This window comes from Lampetra planeri, chromosome 6 (assembly GCF_965212315.1).
Source record: "Lampetra planeri chromosome 6, kcLamPlan1.2.h2, whole genome shotgun sequence".
Lineage (NCBI taxonomy): Eukaryota > Metazoa > Chordata > Hyperoartia > Petromyzontiformes > Petromyzontidae > Lampetra > Lampetra planeri.
The window spans coordinates 11,915,982-11,933,762 of NC_136112.1; the positions used below are offsets into that span (position 1 = coordinate 11,915,982).

The following is a 17,781-nucleotide window of genomic DNA, read 5'->3' on the forward strand; positions in this document are numbered from 1 at the left end:
TGTGTCGTGTACACGCCCGCTGTGTATCTCATCGGTTTCTTCTGCTCAAAGGGAAACATTTATTTTGTACGTGACCTGCAGTGGGCGGCTTGGCACTCAGTTTGATGGAGAAATTGTACATCGTACTTCAAGGGGGGGGGGGGGGGTATTGAGCTATGCTGTGTAATTCCGTAAGCCTTTGGTATTCTGCACACATTTATTACCATGTTGCAGTTGATGCATTCAACCATAGGCTCTAGCCTATACAGTGTCAACCATACATAACTTATATGAGCAAAAATGTAAAGAGGCAATATCCAAATTTACAGCAATCTAAAAGTGAATTCATAACCATATGCTTTTAAGTATAACATTATCATACTATTTTGGTAGGTTACATTTTCTGCTGATTTTTTAGTGACACAATGTAGAAATGTATCCCACAAGTTCTTGCCTGTATGATATAGTATCAGCCATGTCGTACAGAACTTATATGTACTGTATATATGTGGTTTAGAATTTACTGCAGTCGACAAGTGTAATCATATATAGTTAAAAACATATATCATTCTTGCAGTTTGGTAACTTAGTTTGCAGTTTGATTTCATAGCGACACAGTACTGTATATACATCCGTGCAGATAAGTCAATGAAATTATTATTTTTCAAGCTAAAGTATCATATGATTCTCGTACCTTCTATTATTATAATATATTGTTTTAGCTCCTAAAATTTTAGGCTCAAAGTCCTAAAAACAATCGCATTATATGCACTGCAGGGAATGTTCAGTTTGCTGTATTTAGACTGTCTGCTGCATATAATGTATCGTGGGGAAAAAGTCAAGATGTGTAGAAAATACCAGTCCACTTTTTTGCCGCAATTTCTTTCACCAAATATTGGTGGCAATAACTACCTTTCTGCCAAGAAATGAATAAGGCCCATTTTGTGCAAAAAAAATCTTTAATGCAAAGCGATCTTGGATCAATAACACCAGCTTGCAGAAAACAAATTATGAGTCGTGCCAGTTTTGACTGACTGTGGTGGGAGGCATAGGGCCACCAGGGGATGCAAAACATGCATCATTTTGGGATTGAGGAGGGCACCAGATGGCTGTAGATTGTCATAGTCACGTATTTTTTGCATGGAAAAAATATATATTAATGGTTTTTATTTCACCAACTTAGAAAAAAGTAAATTGAGATTCCTACATCTGAGAAAGCAAACACAATTTTTATTAGATTACAGCTCAATATTGGAAGTAAAATTCATGAGGTCATGGAGAATGGGATTGACAGCAAGGTCCAGCTTATAATCAGAATAGATAGAGGGTCTCAAGTGTGAGAGAGTATTAGAACCCCTGGGTTAGGAGCTAGCAATGCTATATGGCTTGTGTGTGGTGATAGCAGAGAGCACATGGTCTCGGTAAATTTGTGTCTTACTTTGTTGTGTCTTGTGGAGAGATGTTAACTACCTTGCCTGGTATACAGGAGGTCGTGGGTTCAATCCCAACTGATGTCTGTATATTTGGAGTTTGCATGTTCTCCCCGTGGTCGCATGGATTTTTCTTCGGGTCCTCCAGTTTATCCCTCCAAATTTAGAAACATGTGTTTAGAGAGTATTTGGCTGCTATAACTTTCCACATAACCCATTTATGGCCAGGTTGCTTCTGAAAAACAGCTATGTAGTTCAGTGGGCCTTACCTGGTAAAAATAAAATAGTTTGAAGAGTAAATAATATTTTATCCCCTCTGGTATCAACAAACGACTTGGTTTGCCACTGAAGTTTTTATACAAAATGTTAAACGTGTTATTCAATTAATTATAATTAGTGTATTTATGAGAGATGCATCCCTGTATTGAAATCTAACTGCACTTACTTTATCTACAGTCCAAGCCACACTAAATGCACCCAATTCTTGTCAGATCTGAGAAGCTACGCAAGCTTGAAACTAAAACACAATACATTAAACTATTTAAAATTTACCAGGTAAGCCCCATTGAGCTATATAGATATTTTTTCAGAAACGACCCGGCGACAAATAATAGCTCAAATAGGTAGCTTGAGCTTGGTTGGTATTTGGATGGGTAACCACCAGGGCTTGCCAGGTGTTGTAGGCAGCGGTCTGTCCAGGAGATAGCAGTATCACATGTCAACCTTCTCATGAGTGGGTGTTTCACAAAGTAAAGTACTTGTTTTTCTGTAAAATGCCAAAACACTCATCATTAAAATAATTGGCCCAACGACCCAATTCAAATTCATGCATGGGACCTCCCTGACCAATGACAGGAGAGCCACATTCATCAATTCCTCCTCTAATCGCCCAAGATGCCCGCACGGCATGGTACAGACATACCTGCATGGCTTCTGAATGTGCCCAGATATTTAAACATTTTACCAGGATATGACATTACTTTGATCAGATCTGTGGCACACAGCTGAGGCCCTCAGGGGAATCAACCCTGTGGGTCTTGAAACTTAGAGGGATATCGATACACCATAAGGGCCTTACTCAATACCTTCTATATTGGAGCAAGAAACACTATACTGGCGAATTGGAAAGATCATGAACCCCCCTCTTGGGGACTGGCACAGAACTCTCCTTGCCTTGGCGGGCATAGAGCACCTCAGCGATAAGCTAAATGGAAAATATGAGGCCATGTGTTCCCTGCTTCGACTGAACCCAGCGTGAATAACCAGAACAGTGGGGGCCGGGGCAAGGGGGTGGACTCCTGACACTTAAACATGGTAGTGAGCACCTGACGACCGCTGCTTCTAGGGGAAAACAATATGGATAAACCCAGACGTCGCGCTTATGTTACCTTACGTCCTGTTTTGTTTGGTTACATTAATCCCCTTCCTCCCCCTCTTCTCCCCCTTCACCGTTAATCTCATACTCCTGATCGTTGCCCCCTACGGTGGTAAGGCAATGAGCCCAAGAGCCTCTAGATGCCCTCCCCCCCACCTCCCTGATTTTAGGATGCATTGTTCCGGGTTCGACTTCATGTTTGCAATGTGTATCTCGCTCTGTGATGTCCATGTTCTGGGTCCTTGAATGGGGAAAACAATAATTTGCTCAATATCTCAAAGCAGAATTTTCTTTGAGAAAGTGTCTCGAGACTCAATGAGGCCCTTGTTTGGCCTTAGGGTGTGTCACTGTATCTGATTATGCTTAAATTGCACATAGCCTGGCATAAGCGCCGTGGTGACGTCACCGCCACTTAGTGGCGAATGGCGATTACAGTATTGTTGTTGTGATGCAAGTCATTAAATCTCCGCGTTAGAATGAATGTCTGCTTTTTAAAGTATGTAGTTGTGATTTTAGAAATGTGTATACATACGTCCTGCATACATTTGGCATGCAGTTTGGCTTAGAACATTTGAATGGGAAGTTTAGAGGATGTATGTGAAGTCCCTGGCAGTTTATGTCACTGTCTTTGAAGCCCCATCTTCTTACAAAACGGTGACCCTGTGACCATGATAATATTGAATTCCAGCTGGCAGTTGGGTTTTTTTTTTGTTCAACACAAAGAAAGTTTGGAATTCAGTTATAAATGCCCGAGGCTCAGAGAGTAAAACAGGAGCAAGTGTGGGTGGGGATTTTTTTTCTTTTAATATTTTATGGACATATGAACAGAAGAATGTGAGATGAAGTACATTGTTTTGTGAAAATATAACTCTTTTTATACTTTCTCAACCAAACAACACACTTTTTAAAGAGGGCATCAAAATTACTTTTTGGGAAATTTTGTAAACTAATTATATTTGTGTATTTGTTTTCTTTCAGAAATAATCAGTTCAACATCCTTGAGAGATATCTAGTATTGGTATATTATTAGTACAAAATGGAAATGATTGTTAACGGAAAGTAATAGTTTTTTTGGGCGAAATCTTAAACATATATCAACTTAAACAAAACATAATAAATGACTACAAATAAACATGGTGTCGAGAAATTGCACAATAACGGTTTAACGGAATGGCACTGCGAGAATGAAATATTATCCTCTACCCCATTTACCTCAGCCAGTTTTTTTCCCAAGAGACGTGGTTAGGCATCATATTTGCTACTCACATGACGACAACATAATTTTTAGGCAGGCATAAACCTTTTTACTATGAATAATTACCATCGTTGTGTCATTCCACTGCTGGATGAAGGCCTCCCTGTGCCGTGTCAGGAATGGAAGTTGTTATACAATACTTGAACACACTGGTCAGTTGGGAGGGAAAGGGCTGCTTCAGATAGCAATTACCATTTGTGTTATCTGTAACCTGGAATCAAACGGAAGTTGCCAAGGTTCATGGTCCCATGCACTATCGACTACACCAATGCTCCTCCGCCCCCTTATTAAACATTGGATATTATACATACAAAGTTAATTTATGAACATTCTTTATAAGAAAAGCACGTGTCACATTTTGTTGAAATGTTTAATGCTCCTTTGTCAATTAAAATGCACGTAATTTTCTAATCTTATTTGAAAATTAATTACAATAGAAATTTATATTAGTAGAAAATTTACACCCACAGGTCATGATAAAGTTTGTACTTATCAATGGATTGATTAAAGTGCTTTCTAATTTTAAAAAAATGATCCGCATGTATGTGTGTGATTATATTGGACAAGCCAATTGGAATTAATAATTAGATGGGATAATATGACTTGAGAGAATATGGAAGGATATTATGCTGGAAGGACCGTGATAAATTGTTACAATTGAAGGTTGTAATATCATTAAATTATATATTTTTTTCACTTTGAGCAGTTTTGTTCGCTTAATTGTCACGTGAGCATACCCTTTGCCTATACATCTCGCACCTCCGATTAGCATGATTGGCTACGTACGGTGCGAAAGAAGTTCAACATACATACATTGCAGCCATCTTAATTCATCTTCACAAACACGATTCAAATTAACGACGTCCATTTCACCTCGATGACAGTATTAATTGTGCTTAAGGTAACACAGAAAACACGAAATAGATGGGTCACCGCGAGAAGGCTACCCTCCCCCATACCTCGGCAATGGTGTTTAGCATCTGAACATATTGCCATGCATAAGGATAGAATATAATCCACATGCGCGATTCTATGCACGTTCCGTATTGGTGAGCATAAGAATTGATTGTTGCAGATGCAACAACGCATCGTTACACGCCTACCAACCGTCCCACTGCCCATTGTACCGTTCTCCCCTCCTCTGCACCAACACTGCGTGACGCTCCCCTTTCCCACGTGCCTTGCTGCCTTGGAGAGCGTGTTGGTCTCAGATCCACATGCATCCCTCTTGGACTCTGTTCATTTGACTGACACTACATCCTCAAGGTGCCTCAATCTCTCCAACCATAATGAAATCTGTTTCGCTAAGCAGTGTTCACGGTTTCTGCACACGTTGCCACTTCGTGTGCTTTACTCTTTTTTGATGTACCTGCTGTGATGCCTTCTACCGACCGTATTGCCTTCTTTATTGAGCGACTTCTGACTCACTGCCTTTTTACTTCAATTATGCACGCAGTCGACATGCGTCATCGATGGTCTTCCCGTCGTGTTCCTGCGTCCGTTCCACTCGTGATGGGGAGCAGCCGTGTGTGGCGTGGCGTTGTTGCCAGTCAATAATCTAAGGTTTCGGGTGAAATGTATCTCTGGCTGCTAACCCCCAACAGGCATCAATAAGTTACGGAGAAAAAATTGTTCAACGTGGTTATCCAACCGATGCGTATATTTTTGAAGGACAATTTATGTTTTTCATTTTACATAAGACGTTTGAATAATTGCAGTTATATAAATAGCAAGTTCATAAAACATAGCTGTGATGTTGTATATACATACTGTATACGCGTAAATACTGTGGGCATCTCTTCACATTCAATATCCGCGCAGATTACTCTAGTGGCGGAAAGCGTGCTACATATTAGAGTAGTTTTCGACATCAAAGAACCGTATAGCAGACCACTGAAGCTGCAGGCCATTATTAAAATTCACCAGCTGCTTTAAAATGGATGGTAAAGACCCAACGATACCTCATGCCTATATATAATTAAGTCATTGTTTTTTGGCGTCTTGGAAAAAACTTGTAAATTCAATATTTAGGGGGAAATTTGTGTTTTTTTTATATATAACAAAACGGTGTCTTCCATCTAAAACACTTGTCATGGTAAAACGCCTCTGGAGTGATTAATGTAGAATTTCCACTTCCAAAACTGCATTAATTGCTTAGTGCGGCATGCGGGACGTGTTTAGTAATCATCGGGCAAGTGCTGCTTGGAATGAGTTCATTTGCATTTGAATGAAAAGTAAATTGGTAAACGCGGAAAGACGTAGCTTGCTGAGTCGTGATGACTGGAGTTTCAGAAACCCTGACATCGACAATGGAAAACACATAGGTTCAGTGATGAAAACGTATTCATTTTTTACATACATAGAATAATGGGGCTGGAGAGAGATAGTGTCTCATCTGTATTTATTGTTTTTTGGAGTAATTGGTCACTTAAGTCACAAGTTAAACGCAACTAATATTTGTACATCGCTAATTTGCGTGGAACACCATATTTTATGCTTCTAACCTTTTTTTTCTCAAGCATGGTTTATCCACAAACCGAAATAATATATCTACAGATAACTTAGAGTTCATTGTATGATGACTGTAGAGTCATCGAGAGAACACAGTAAAAATGTGGGGTTAAGAGAAGTGATGGGAGAAAGCAAAAGTCAAATATGAGGGAAATGCAATCAAATCCAAACCTTCCATGTTCACTTCATGATCACTCTAACAAATGCATACTTAGAATTAAACAAATTCCAGTTTTATTTAAATGGTTGCTTATCCCCTTACATAATGGCCTCAAAAGCAGTAACACAACTCCTTATTTTCTGTGTTGGCGGTAACTATTACGATACTCATTGACAAAGGCTTCCTTATAACTGAAAAACATATATATCGTACAAAAATCGGATGGAACGTTCCATTCCTCAGGTTTTAAGCCAAGTACTTTTGACACTTTTTTTCCATCAATATTGAGACATGCATTAAGTTTATTTCCATTGCTCAGGTTTTTATCAGAGTCCCTTTGGCAACATTTTCCACAAAATATTGAGACGTGTGAAATGTGCGTAATACCTCTTCCTCGACCAGAGCGTATAAGCCTATAGTCAGCGTGTGTCAGAATAAGCAGTAAGCATATTAGTTAGAGTTTATTAAATACTAGCTTTACTGCCTGGCTTCGCCCGGGACTTGGATTCCTGTCTTGGATGAATACACGGCCAACGCGGAGGGTTAGGGGGGGGATGCGTCACATCAGCAGACACACTGCGTAACGCTGACGCATGCGGGTGACATCACAGATGAGACGTCACCGCTCACTTGCCATGCAAAATATATCCATTATTGCGCCCCCCCCCCCCCCCCCCAAATACAAAAGTCTATTTTTATACTTTTTAAATTGTGTACAGTCTGGAAGTTACCCACATGCCAAATTTCAAGTTTGTTGCATGTTGGGAAGTATGCTAAACATTTCAAACAGACACACATATTCACTAATTTCCCTTTTATATACATAGATATTCAGGTCAATGCTGCGGCGGTGTCATTATCAGCAGATGTCACCAATTCTTAATTCCCCCCTCCTCTGTCCACCTACTAGTATGTCCACCATCCGTGGGGAGTGCCATGGTGGCGATATGTTAACTACCTCACCTGGTATACAGGAGGTTGCCAGTTAAATCGCGACCCTGATGCCTGTATATTTGGAGTTTGCGTGTCTCTCTCCCCGTGGTCGTGTGATTTTTTCTCCGGGTCCTCTGGTTTTTTTCTCCACATTTAGAATCAACATCGTTTCTCGCATTTGGCTGCTATACATTTCCACATATGATAAGCCACATCATTGATTTATAATTTGTGGCCAGGTCGCTTCTGCAAAAGAGCTATCTATATAGCACAGTTAAGCCTGGTCAGTTTTAGTATAAATGGGTACACCACAGTTCATTGATCTGCAGGTTGCATGTGGTGGGGTAAAGTGGAAGTACTTCCAACTCTTTTAAGATCTATAGCCAGTGTGGAAGAGGCCCAGATACTATTTACGGGGGAGCTCCCTTTGACGGAAACACATTTTAACCAACAGTGGTGTGAACAAGAAATTACAGGGCCTGCAACCTGTACCTTCTAAATGAAAGACATGTTACTGACTGACCCTGCCTATATATACACCTGTTTTACCTGGTCCTTATCTTCTCTGTGCAGGTGTCAGAAAACTGTGGCTGGGCATTTGTCAATGGCAAGGAGAGCAGAGGCTCAGCCCGGGCACGTCTCATCATCACCAATGAACACCTGCGTGTCTCCTTGGATATGACAGTCTGGATGCCTCAGCTGCCCCTGCAAATTCAACTGTCTGACTCTCATCTCAGTGTTATTAAAGGCTGGAGGGTGCCTATTTTTCACGAGAAAAGGTAAATCAATTCGTATATTTAAGTACAATTTGTATTTCTTTTATCCGTCCTCTGAATAAACAAAATACGCGTGGAATTTATTTACAAACTTAGATATGTATCCATCTTGCTTTAAAGGTTGAACAGTGAAGCAGGATTTATCACAATACCGAAAGCACGTGCAGAATTGCATTCTCACACTGACCCTGTCTCGGCCTCTCTGGGCGCTGCGTTGCACCACTATCCGAGTAGTTAACCTCACATTAAATAAACCTTCAGAGCCAGGGTGAACATCTGACTCCAACGTATTTAATGAATGAAACGAGGTAAATTGATTGAAAATACAGCACAAAATACAGCATCTGTTAATACTTGCAATATCAATACTAGGAATGAACGCTGCAGCATCATAACATTGTCTTAGATAACATGAATCTTAACAATAGGTCCTAGATGGACCAGGTACCTACATTAGCACTGAATAGCTATACAACAAGATAGCTACTATGTTAAATAAGGTCACTTTGTGTAATCGCCATACTGCAGCCTAAATGTACAGTGCTGCATATAACACTGAACTGTGGATGAGATACTTCTTCATCCTTGCTCTCAAGATCGCATTAAAGTTACATGGGCACAAGTCTGGATCGACTTATCCAACTACAAATAACATTCAGAATAATGCAAGTGGCAGGCTTCGTTGTTAACTAGGCCTCATATTCATCGTAACAATTCAACAGCATTATAAAGGCATTTACAAAATTATAACGGCAACCCTAACATTATGACAGCATTCCCAGTATTATAAGAACATAAACGAATATTCTTTAGGTATTTCGGTAAAGTCACATAGATAGGTTGAATGAAAATAACAAAAAACTATGACGTTTCGATCACAACACAAACGATCATCATTAGATGACAATCGCTTGTTTTGTGATCGAAACGTCATCGTTTTTTGTTATTTTCTTTCAACATATGTATGTGACTTTACCGAAAAGACCCCAAAAATATAAATTCCTGCAGTCACGAAAGGTTTAAGTCAGTATTTAACATAAACGAACTTACAGACAATGCTTTTTTAAAGTCCCGCAATGAACAGATGCACCCGTCATCACCGATATGCTAATTGTGCCTCCATTTTGTACTCTATGTAATGGCTGACACCCCTGCCTGGCCTTGTGACTTAGAGACCCTTAACTCGTAACTTCCTGGTCACGTGACCAAACTCAACACCATCATATCAGGAAGTTCCTGTGTAAGCACACCCCCATATCTGCCGTGGGGCAGTACAGACCCCTAAAGTGTTGGCAACATCATGATGTCAGTTACTTAGCTCTCATTTATTAAAATCAAGCTTGAGGGAGACACGGCAAACGATTAACAATATTGCAGCATTGCATTACTCGCTAAAGACCACTTTACAGATTCATGGCAATGCATTATGTGAGCTTGAGTTGCATACAATGTATCGCTTGCTGATATGCTCTCAGCACCGAGGAGAGCAGTGACGAAGAGGATGAGCCCAAGGGCCGTGGCTGCATGTTGCAGTCCCAGCATGCGCTGGTGAGCATCTGGACCATGTTCTGCACCTCCAGCGATGAGCCGGCAGATGGCAGAGGTCCTCACGAGTCGCCAATGCTGAGTCCCGAGTGGCTGGTGGACGTCACGGAGCTGGTGCTGGACTACATGGTGGTGGAAGACACCAGGACCGCCCAGTTGGTGGGGGGCAAGGTCGTTGTGGGGCTTGTGCCAGGGATGACGGCTATCCAGGTGAAGGGGAAATAATATTAGATAGCAACAATGCAGGCTGACCTGTAGGTTATGTTTAAGTAAGACATTATTACAATGCGCGCTGTGGTGTACAATTGTGAGCACACTTGGAATTGTAATCCAGAGGGTCAGCCGGTTCATTCTGCTGGCACGGTAGTTAAAATGGGGGTGTTTCTTAAATCCCTCCGTCTCTGTCCACTGAGCATTGCAAATGGATGCGCCACGGTAATTCGATCAGCAGGTTGTGTTTGATGGGGTAAAGTGTGGGTACTTCCACTTGGAAGCGTAAGGCAAAAGACCCTCTAGAGGGACTTATCAGTGCTCCCTCGAGCGTAGGCCTTTCTGCCCGCAATGGCGTTAGCAGCTAATCGTAGGGCTGCACCTTTACCTTTTAAAAACTATATTTCACCAATATAAATTTCGGCAATGTCTTGTGTCCAACTATAAAAGTGGAACATCGTAAAGAGGTCCCACTATGCAAGAGGTGGGCAAGTTATACGAATTGGATGCTTTATCTCTTGCGGGTCACATCATTTACACACACTTGTCTGGGTCATTGTTGATTTGAGTTGTCTGCGAAGGGTGTCTGTATGTGCAATTAACGATATGTCCTTTAAGAATGGTTAAAACACGTTTTTCCCCCTGCGCTTCTGACACCTCTTTAAATTACCCATTGCCAAGTAAATAAAGCTACTGAGTGTGTGCATGGTCTAATAGAGTAAAGATAGATGTTGGCATCCAATAACACGTGGCACTCATGTTCAGCATCACGTGGCAAGCATTGCATTGTGGTTGCATGGCCAGTTAGGGATGCCTACCTGAACAAACGTTTTAAAGTTTGAGACTCGCATCCTACTAGTGGTGGCACGAGCAATAAACAACATCAGCAAGAGTGTAGCGCTGCCAGCAGATCAAGGGGTTTCCAGATGCATGGGAAAAGAGAGGTGTACCACAAATTAACTAGAATTTAGATCATCATGATAAAACAAAGGCACATCATTTGAATACCATGACTACAAAAACATGATTTGGGTTTTTCGGTAAAGTCACAGATATGTTCAAAGAAATAACAAAAATAACTAAAAACTACGACATTTCGATCGCAACACAAGCGGTCGTCATCAGGAAAAGGGGGGTTAGCTTTTAAAGACAACTGTTTATAAAGGTTTGAAATGGGCATAGCTCAAATGTCAGCAGCCAATGTTAATGTAAGTGGTGGGCAGCGACTTGCGGCGGTGGTGAGTTTTCCTCCAATCAAAGGGCTGCCAGGTAAAAATTTGCATGTTAATGTAAGATCGTCGAGCATCCTCCACGGTGAGCGGGCCACAGTGGTTATGTTAATGTGAGAGATTAGCATGTTAATGTGAGAGATTAGCATGTTAATGTAAGATCGCCGAGCAGCAACCTCGAGGATGGCGCGTGAGGTAGCTGTGCTAGTGTGAGAAATTTAATCTGTTAATGGAAAAATCAGAGAGCCGAAAATAACAACTAACATCGATAGGTGGTTGGATGGGAACATCACAGTCAATTATGACTTAAACTGGTTAATAACGTCCTTCCAATGATTATTGTGTACCCATCTTCTCGGCTGAAATTGTGTCTGTGTCGATATATATAGATGGCTTCATGAACGAATCTTTGTTAATGGCCTGTAGGTTTGCATAGTACCTTCATCTTAGAGAAATGAATTTCGCGTGAGCCCACCGCATTAAAACAATGATCGGCCGAGGTATTGGTCCTACCATGTTTCAGATCTGCCTTATGTTCGCGAACACGGTCCGAGACATGTCTCTTAGTTTCCCCAATGTAACTACTGCCGCAGACACAGCTTAGTTTGTAGACGCCGGGGCATTGCATTTCAGGGATCACATCCTTCACAGATGGGATCTATTTGCTTAATAATTTCACATGATTGTGATATAAACTAAATTATGTGGCTTGTACAGCATATGTTTCTTGTTATGATACACAAAAAAACGTGTTTTGGCTTAAGGCCTTCAATTGGATGGCACCATGGGTTAATACAACCAATAGGTCACATTTTCACGCCAATCGATAGACACATGGGATTTGAGGAATGACCTCAGCGCACAACAATGGCTTACATTTTAACCTTTCATGAATGTCTGCCTTTTTTCCTTTTACTTTATAGCACTCGATGTACTTAAATAATATATAACAGTGTTGCTGGGTGACAGAGAAATGCGACCTGTGAACCTCTAGCAGATTGTCTCTGTGAACATATCCTTTCATAGGTGTGTGCATTTGTGCCTGCAAAACGTGTTTAACTATGCATGCTAAAAATTTTAACAAAATATTAAACATATGCGAAGAAGCATGGAGAGATACATGGTGGGAATTAAATAGGAGCACGTGGATTGGAGAATAAATGCAAAGCAGAGAAATAATCTTGACTCTTAAGAAAGTAAGTTTGTTTAGGCAGGATACATTGTCTGAAGAAATTATGGCCGATGGTCTAGACTTGTGATGGAGGTTGCAGGCAAAGGAAATAATGTGCCCAAGAGACTAAGCACCACAGATAAAGAAAAATAAGATTAGCTCACGTGTGGGAGTGAGATGTATTGTGGCAGAATAGGATTGTGAGGAATGGTGACAACATGGAGAGGCCTTCATCCTGGAGTGGCTCATGGTGATGATGAGAATGTTAACACTGTGAAAGTGGTGCAGTGTCATGCATTTAATTGTTCATCAAGTGAAAACCAAGATTAAGCATTCAATCAGAATCAAACTCACCTTACCAAAAATATAAACACCACAATGCATCCCCAATTTTATTTCGAGCCCTGAATTTAACCGATGGGGAGAAACCGTTAATTGTCTTTTGCTAATTTCTCACACTAGGTCCTATCGCCGGTGTCGGATCTGATTCTGGGGGAACGCGCGGTCACGGTGAGCAAGGAGAAGGTGTCCATCAGCCGGCTGCACGTGACGCTGGTCTCAGGGCTGTCCCTTACGCTGCGACCCAGTCCCTCGGAGTCAAACGTGGTCATCTCCACCACCACGGCGCAACACACTCTGCAGGTGCTCAAACAGGTGATAATTGGGACCTCAAAGCAGCACGAGCCTTTGGAAAATGTGTGAATTGCCCCGGTGAGGTGACTATGGCTGAGATTAATGAAATGGTCATCGCGACTCCAAGAGTGTGAGTCCCATTTGAGTGTTGCAGAGTTGAATTTGACGTCCTGTTGGAATAAGAGTAAGGTCGATGCACACATCTCCTGCATACAATGGAAAATGTATTGTAGGCCACAGGAGTGCAACTGTGGTCATGCAACTCAAAGTATGGAACATATTGTAAAACACTGTAGTCGTCGCTCCATCAATGGAGAAATATCAAAACTGCACATACTATTTCCTGAAGCCCTCGAATCGTGGCTAGCAGACCTAGCCATTGGCATTTAGCTCCCGAACATATTGCCATAGGAAATAATAGAGTATTCAGTGTAAGGTTTTATTTTCTGCATGTAAAAATGTCAAGGGCCTGAATGTTGATAGGGATTGTCCCAAACACTCCCATCACTCAGTAATTGAGATGAGCATCACTAAATGTTAATTGAAGCTTTTACACGCGTTTTATTTTGCACAATATTCAGTGTATTCTCATGTACTATACCAACATATCAAGATAACCGCAACCCTGTCATGTGACCTTGCCTATAGGCGAGGCATATATTTTTTTTCTGACCAGATAAGGCCCACAGAGCTATATAGCTAATTTTCAGAGGTGACTTGGCCACAAATCATATCTCAACGAAGTGGCTTATCATGTGGAAATGTATATCAGTCATATTTCTAAATGTAGAGGGAAAACCCGGAGGACCCGGAGAAACATCTGCGCGACCACAGGGAAAATATGCAAACTCCAAATATACAGGTTGTCAGGGTCTGGATGAACCTATGACCTCCTGTATACCAGGCAAGAGAGTAACATCTCCCCACTGTTGCACAGCAGTGAGTTGATAAAAAAAATTTGAAAAATGTTACATGATAAACGTTGTTTTTATTATCTTAAGTGTTTGCTAGTCAAATAAAAAAAAACACCCACCACGAGTATTACATCTTGTATCAATATGTTTTGACTTAAGGAAAGGAATTTAGAAAGTGGGGCTGAACCTTTAACGTCCTCCAGCACTCGCTCAGATGCTATGAGGCTAGATAACTGTAAAGATTGCATAGAGACAAAGGTAAAATAAAATAATATTGCCATTATTTCTCCAAGGTTCATTAAGTTTCACAAATCTTTTTTACGAGGGCTCTTCTTTGAGAAATTTGGTTGATTTATTGAGTTTTTGCTCATGGAGGAAACCAGAGTGTCTCGAGAAAAACCAGGCTTCCAGGGAACGATACACAACAATAGTCTTGAAGGACAGGTTCGTGATCCCATTTGCTGCATTCCCTGGCCACTTCTCTGTCTAGCATGTGCATATGTTTGACGAATCTACATGTTCCACCAACACTTTCCTCTGAAATGCTACCATTGTAGTATGTGCCACTGTGCCCAAAGTGGACAGGTAGAGAGAGATGAGCCTGACACACATAAGGTGCAGGCTTCCGATAGCATTATATCCATAATAACATGTGTGACTGCATGAGCCTTATGCTACATTATTTGCATGTCAGAAATCTTCTTTAATGTGGCTGATGTAGATGCAGAGCAACAACTACAATTTCACATTCAGGTAGTCAAGCCAGGTAACCATGTTAGGAGCAGCGGAGTGCGTCAATATTACCAGAATACCCAGGTGTCTGAACAAGCTGATCAGTAAATCTAGGGTCTCTTCAAGCAACAATTGAGTGAGAATTTGATCTTTTGAGCAATTGTCTTGAGCTTTTACGACCTCCACACAATAACCGATCACAGATAGTGTTCTATGTGACTTGGAGTTCAAGGTCCAGGTCGGCCCAGAACTGATGAAAACCAGGTGTGCACCTCAGATAACTGTGGGGTCTCTTCCAAGTTCATTGCAGCCTCATTCTGTTGTCTATTTTTTATATTCCTCAGCACCATACTAATTAAGTACTTTAAGATGATTATATTCAGAATGGACTTCTGCGGCCATCTGGAACGCTCTTCCTTCCGATACAAGGAGGCCATTGGAGCTATGCACATTTAAATCTAAATTAAAACATTTCTTTGGAACTGTTTTTTCTGTCCTTCCTCCATACCTCTGATTAGCATGGTTGGTACTCTTAGTTTTTTCGGTAAAGTCACGTAGCTAACTGACTTTACCGAAAAAACCAAAAGTATGAATCCTTGCAGTCACGAAAGCTTCAAATCTAGAATTAGCATGGTTGGCTTTGTACGGCGCGAAAGAAGTTCAACATACATGCATACGTAACAATAGATAGGTAAATAATGATGAGTATATTAACTTGTGTCTTGTGTCTAAGCTTCAGCCCCTGTTGATATCTCATGGAAGGGCACGTTTTCTACAATTCGTATTGCAAGCGGAGAGACCAGGTATGTCGGTGGCAAATCATCCATCCAGTGGCCTTGCCCTAAGAGCGAGAGTGGAGACTTGTCACTCTTGAACATCATCATGGCCAAAGCCGTTGATGTCACCAAACTTAGCCGGCGCTTTATACCTTCTGCCAGATTCTGCAAATGCTGTGCAGAAGACATGCGACCCTCAAGAGCTGCCCAAACAGCATTCCACGATTAAAATGTATACATTTTAATTTGATTAGATTTTTATTTTGCCAAAGTCAATAAACAAATTCCATTTTCACTCTGACAATGTTGTAGATAAAATGTTCTACAAATGGAACCATCTACACAGAAGACAAAGGAACGCAAATATTTAAAAATTATTGGATTAAAATTATTAGATTTTTATTTTGCCAAAGTCAATAAATGAATTCCATTTTCACTCTGACAATGTTGGAGATAAAATGTTCTACAAATGGAACCATCTGCACAGAAGACAAAGGAATGTAAATATTTTAAAATGATTGGAATAAAATTATAGTTAAAGGAATGGCAGGAAACGAAATTATGTTAAAAAGTGAATTCATAAAAAACACTTGCAATAATCGAAAAAACATTTTTATAATGGGAATTAGTATCATTTGCTTTAATTTTGGTTTTCTGGCAGATGATGTGCCAAAAATGATCTTGTCTTTTTTCCCCCACCAAAGCCACTTTCAAGAGAATGTAATTTTAAATACATAATATATAACATTTCCTGTATGTGCATGGCATCGGATAATTAAATACCTATATTTTTGGTGACAGTAGTCTTTTTTCCACCTTGTTTAGTTTAAAAAAAACATAATTGATTGCTCATTGCAAATGTGCTACAATGATGATTTTTTTTCTACTTAACGCTTTTTACACGCTTTTATTTAATTCACTTCGTCTGTTGTATCCTCAAAAAATAAATCTTGTAACTCAATTTTTACACACTTCCCAATGTGCTATCGACTGCAAACTTCGTATAGGTATGTCATACTGATGACAACACGATATTCTATCATAAAAAAGAACATCCAAAACATATTTTAACACTTTTTACACGCTTTTATTTAACTTACTGTATGTTGTCGTATCCTAAAATCTTGTAACTCAATTTCAACCGTATTCCCAATGTCGTATCGACTGCAAACTTGGTATAGGCATACTGATGACAATACTATATTCTATCATTGAAAATTATAAATATATATTTTTAAACGATCTTTTTTACGGCTCTAATTGTCCACGTTTACGGCTCTAATTGTCCACGTTTACGGCTCTAATTGTCTACGCTGAACTCAAGTTGGTTGTAAATCACCACGGTCCCTTACGATACGGCAAGCCACAGGAAGCCACACGGAGGGGCGGGGGATGTGGAAGGAGGGGAGGGGCGATGGGGGAAGGGGGCAGGGGGAGGGGCAGCTCGGACAGTACATTTCATTAAAGCGTGTTTAAAAAAAAAGTATTTTTAAAATATTTTATTTTGGTTTACGAATGCTTGTATTGCGCGTGTTGGTGAACATGCGTGTGTTGGTGAACACGAATTAGTGGCATGCTATCATGTAACCATCAGACTGTTAGTAAACACGTATGTGCTCCATCACCGCATAGCGCGTAGTGGGCACCTGCTCCATGCCTGAAGGCACACTACTCTTGGCATAGTTGGAAACTGTATAATATAAAAAAAACTAATTCTAGATTTGAAGCTTTCGTGACTGCAAGGAATCATATTCTTAGGTTTTTTCGGTAAAGTCACGTAGGTAAAACATCAAAATTAATGAAAATAAAATAAAAACAAAAATCACGACGTTTCGGAGGCAACACAAGTCTCCGTCATCAGGTGGGACCGTCACAGCCGAATTAGCTGCATCAAGACTAATTCGGCTGTGACGGTCCCACCTGATGACGGAGACTTGTGTTGCCTCCGAAACGTCGTGATTTTTGTTTCTATTTTATTTTATTTTCATTAATTTTGATGTTTTACCTACGTGACTTTACCGAAAAAACCTAAGAATATAAAAAAAACTGTTAAAAATGCATACGGACTCAAGGAGAGAAAACAAACTTAAATAGTACAAGTTTTTAATAACATCCCTCGAGGCTTTCTTTGGTAAAAACAGTATACATTGTT

At 40.4% G+C, this 17,781-nt stretch overlaps 1 protein-coding gene across 1 annotated transcript in view; it reads left to right on the forward strand.

Moving 5' to 3' along the window:
• The window catches only part of LOC144719662 (transmembrane protein 132E-like), a 202,448-nt gene that overhangs the window by 154,592 nt on the left and 30,075 nt on the right, over positions 1-17,781 (forward strand). Inside the window, exons 4-6 of the mRNA XM_078595800.1 lie at positions 8,217-8,422; positions 9,895-10,174; positions 13,037-13,228. Of these exons, the coding sequence (XP_078451926.1) occupies positions 8,217-8,422; positions 9,895-10,174; positions 13,037-13,228 (678 nt within the window). The remainder of the gene's footprint in view (positions 1-8,216; positions 8,423-9,894; positions 10,175-13,036; positions 13,229-17,781) is intronic.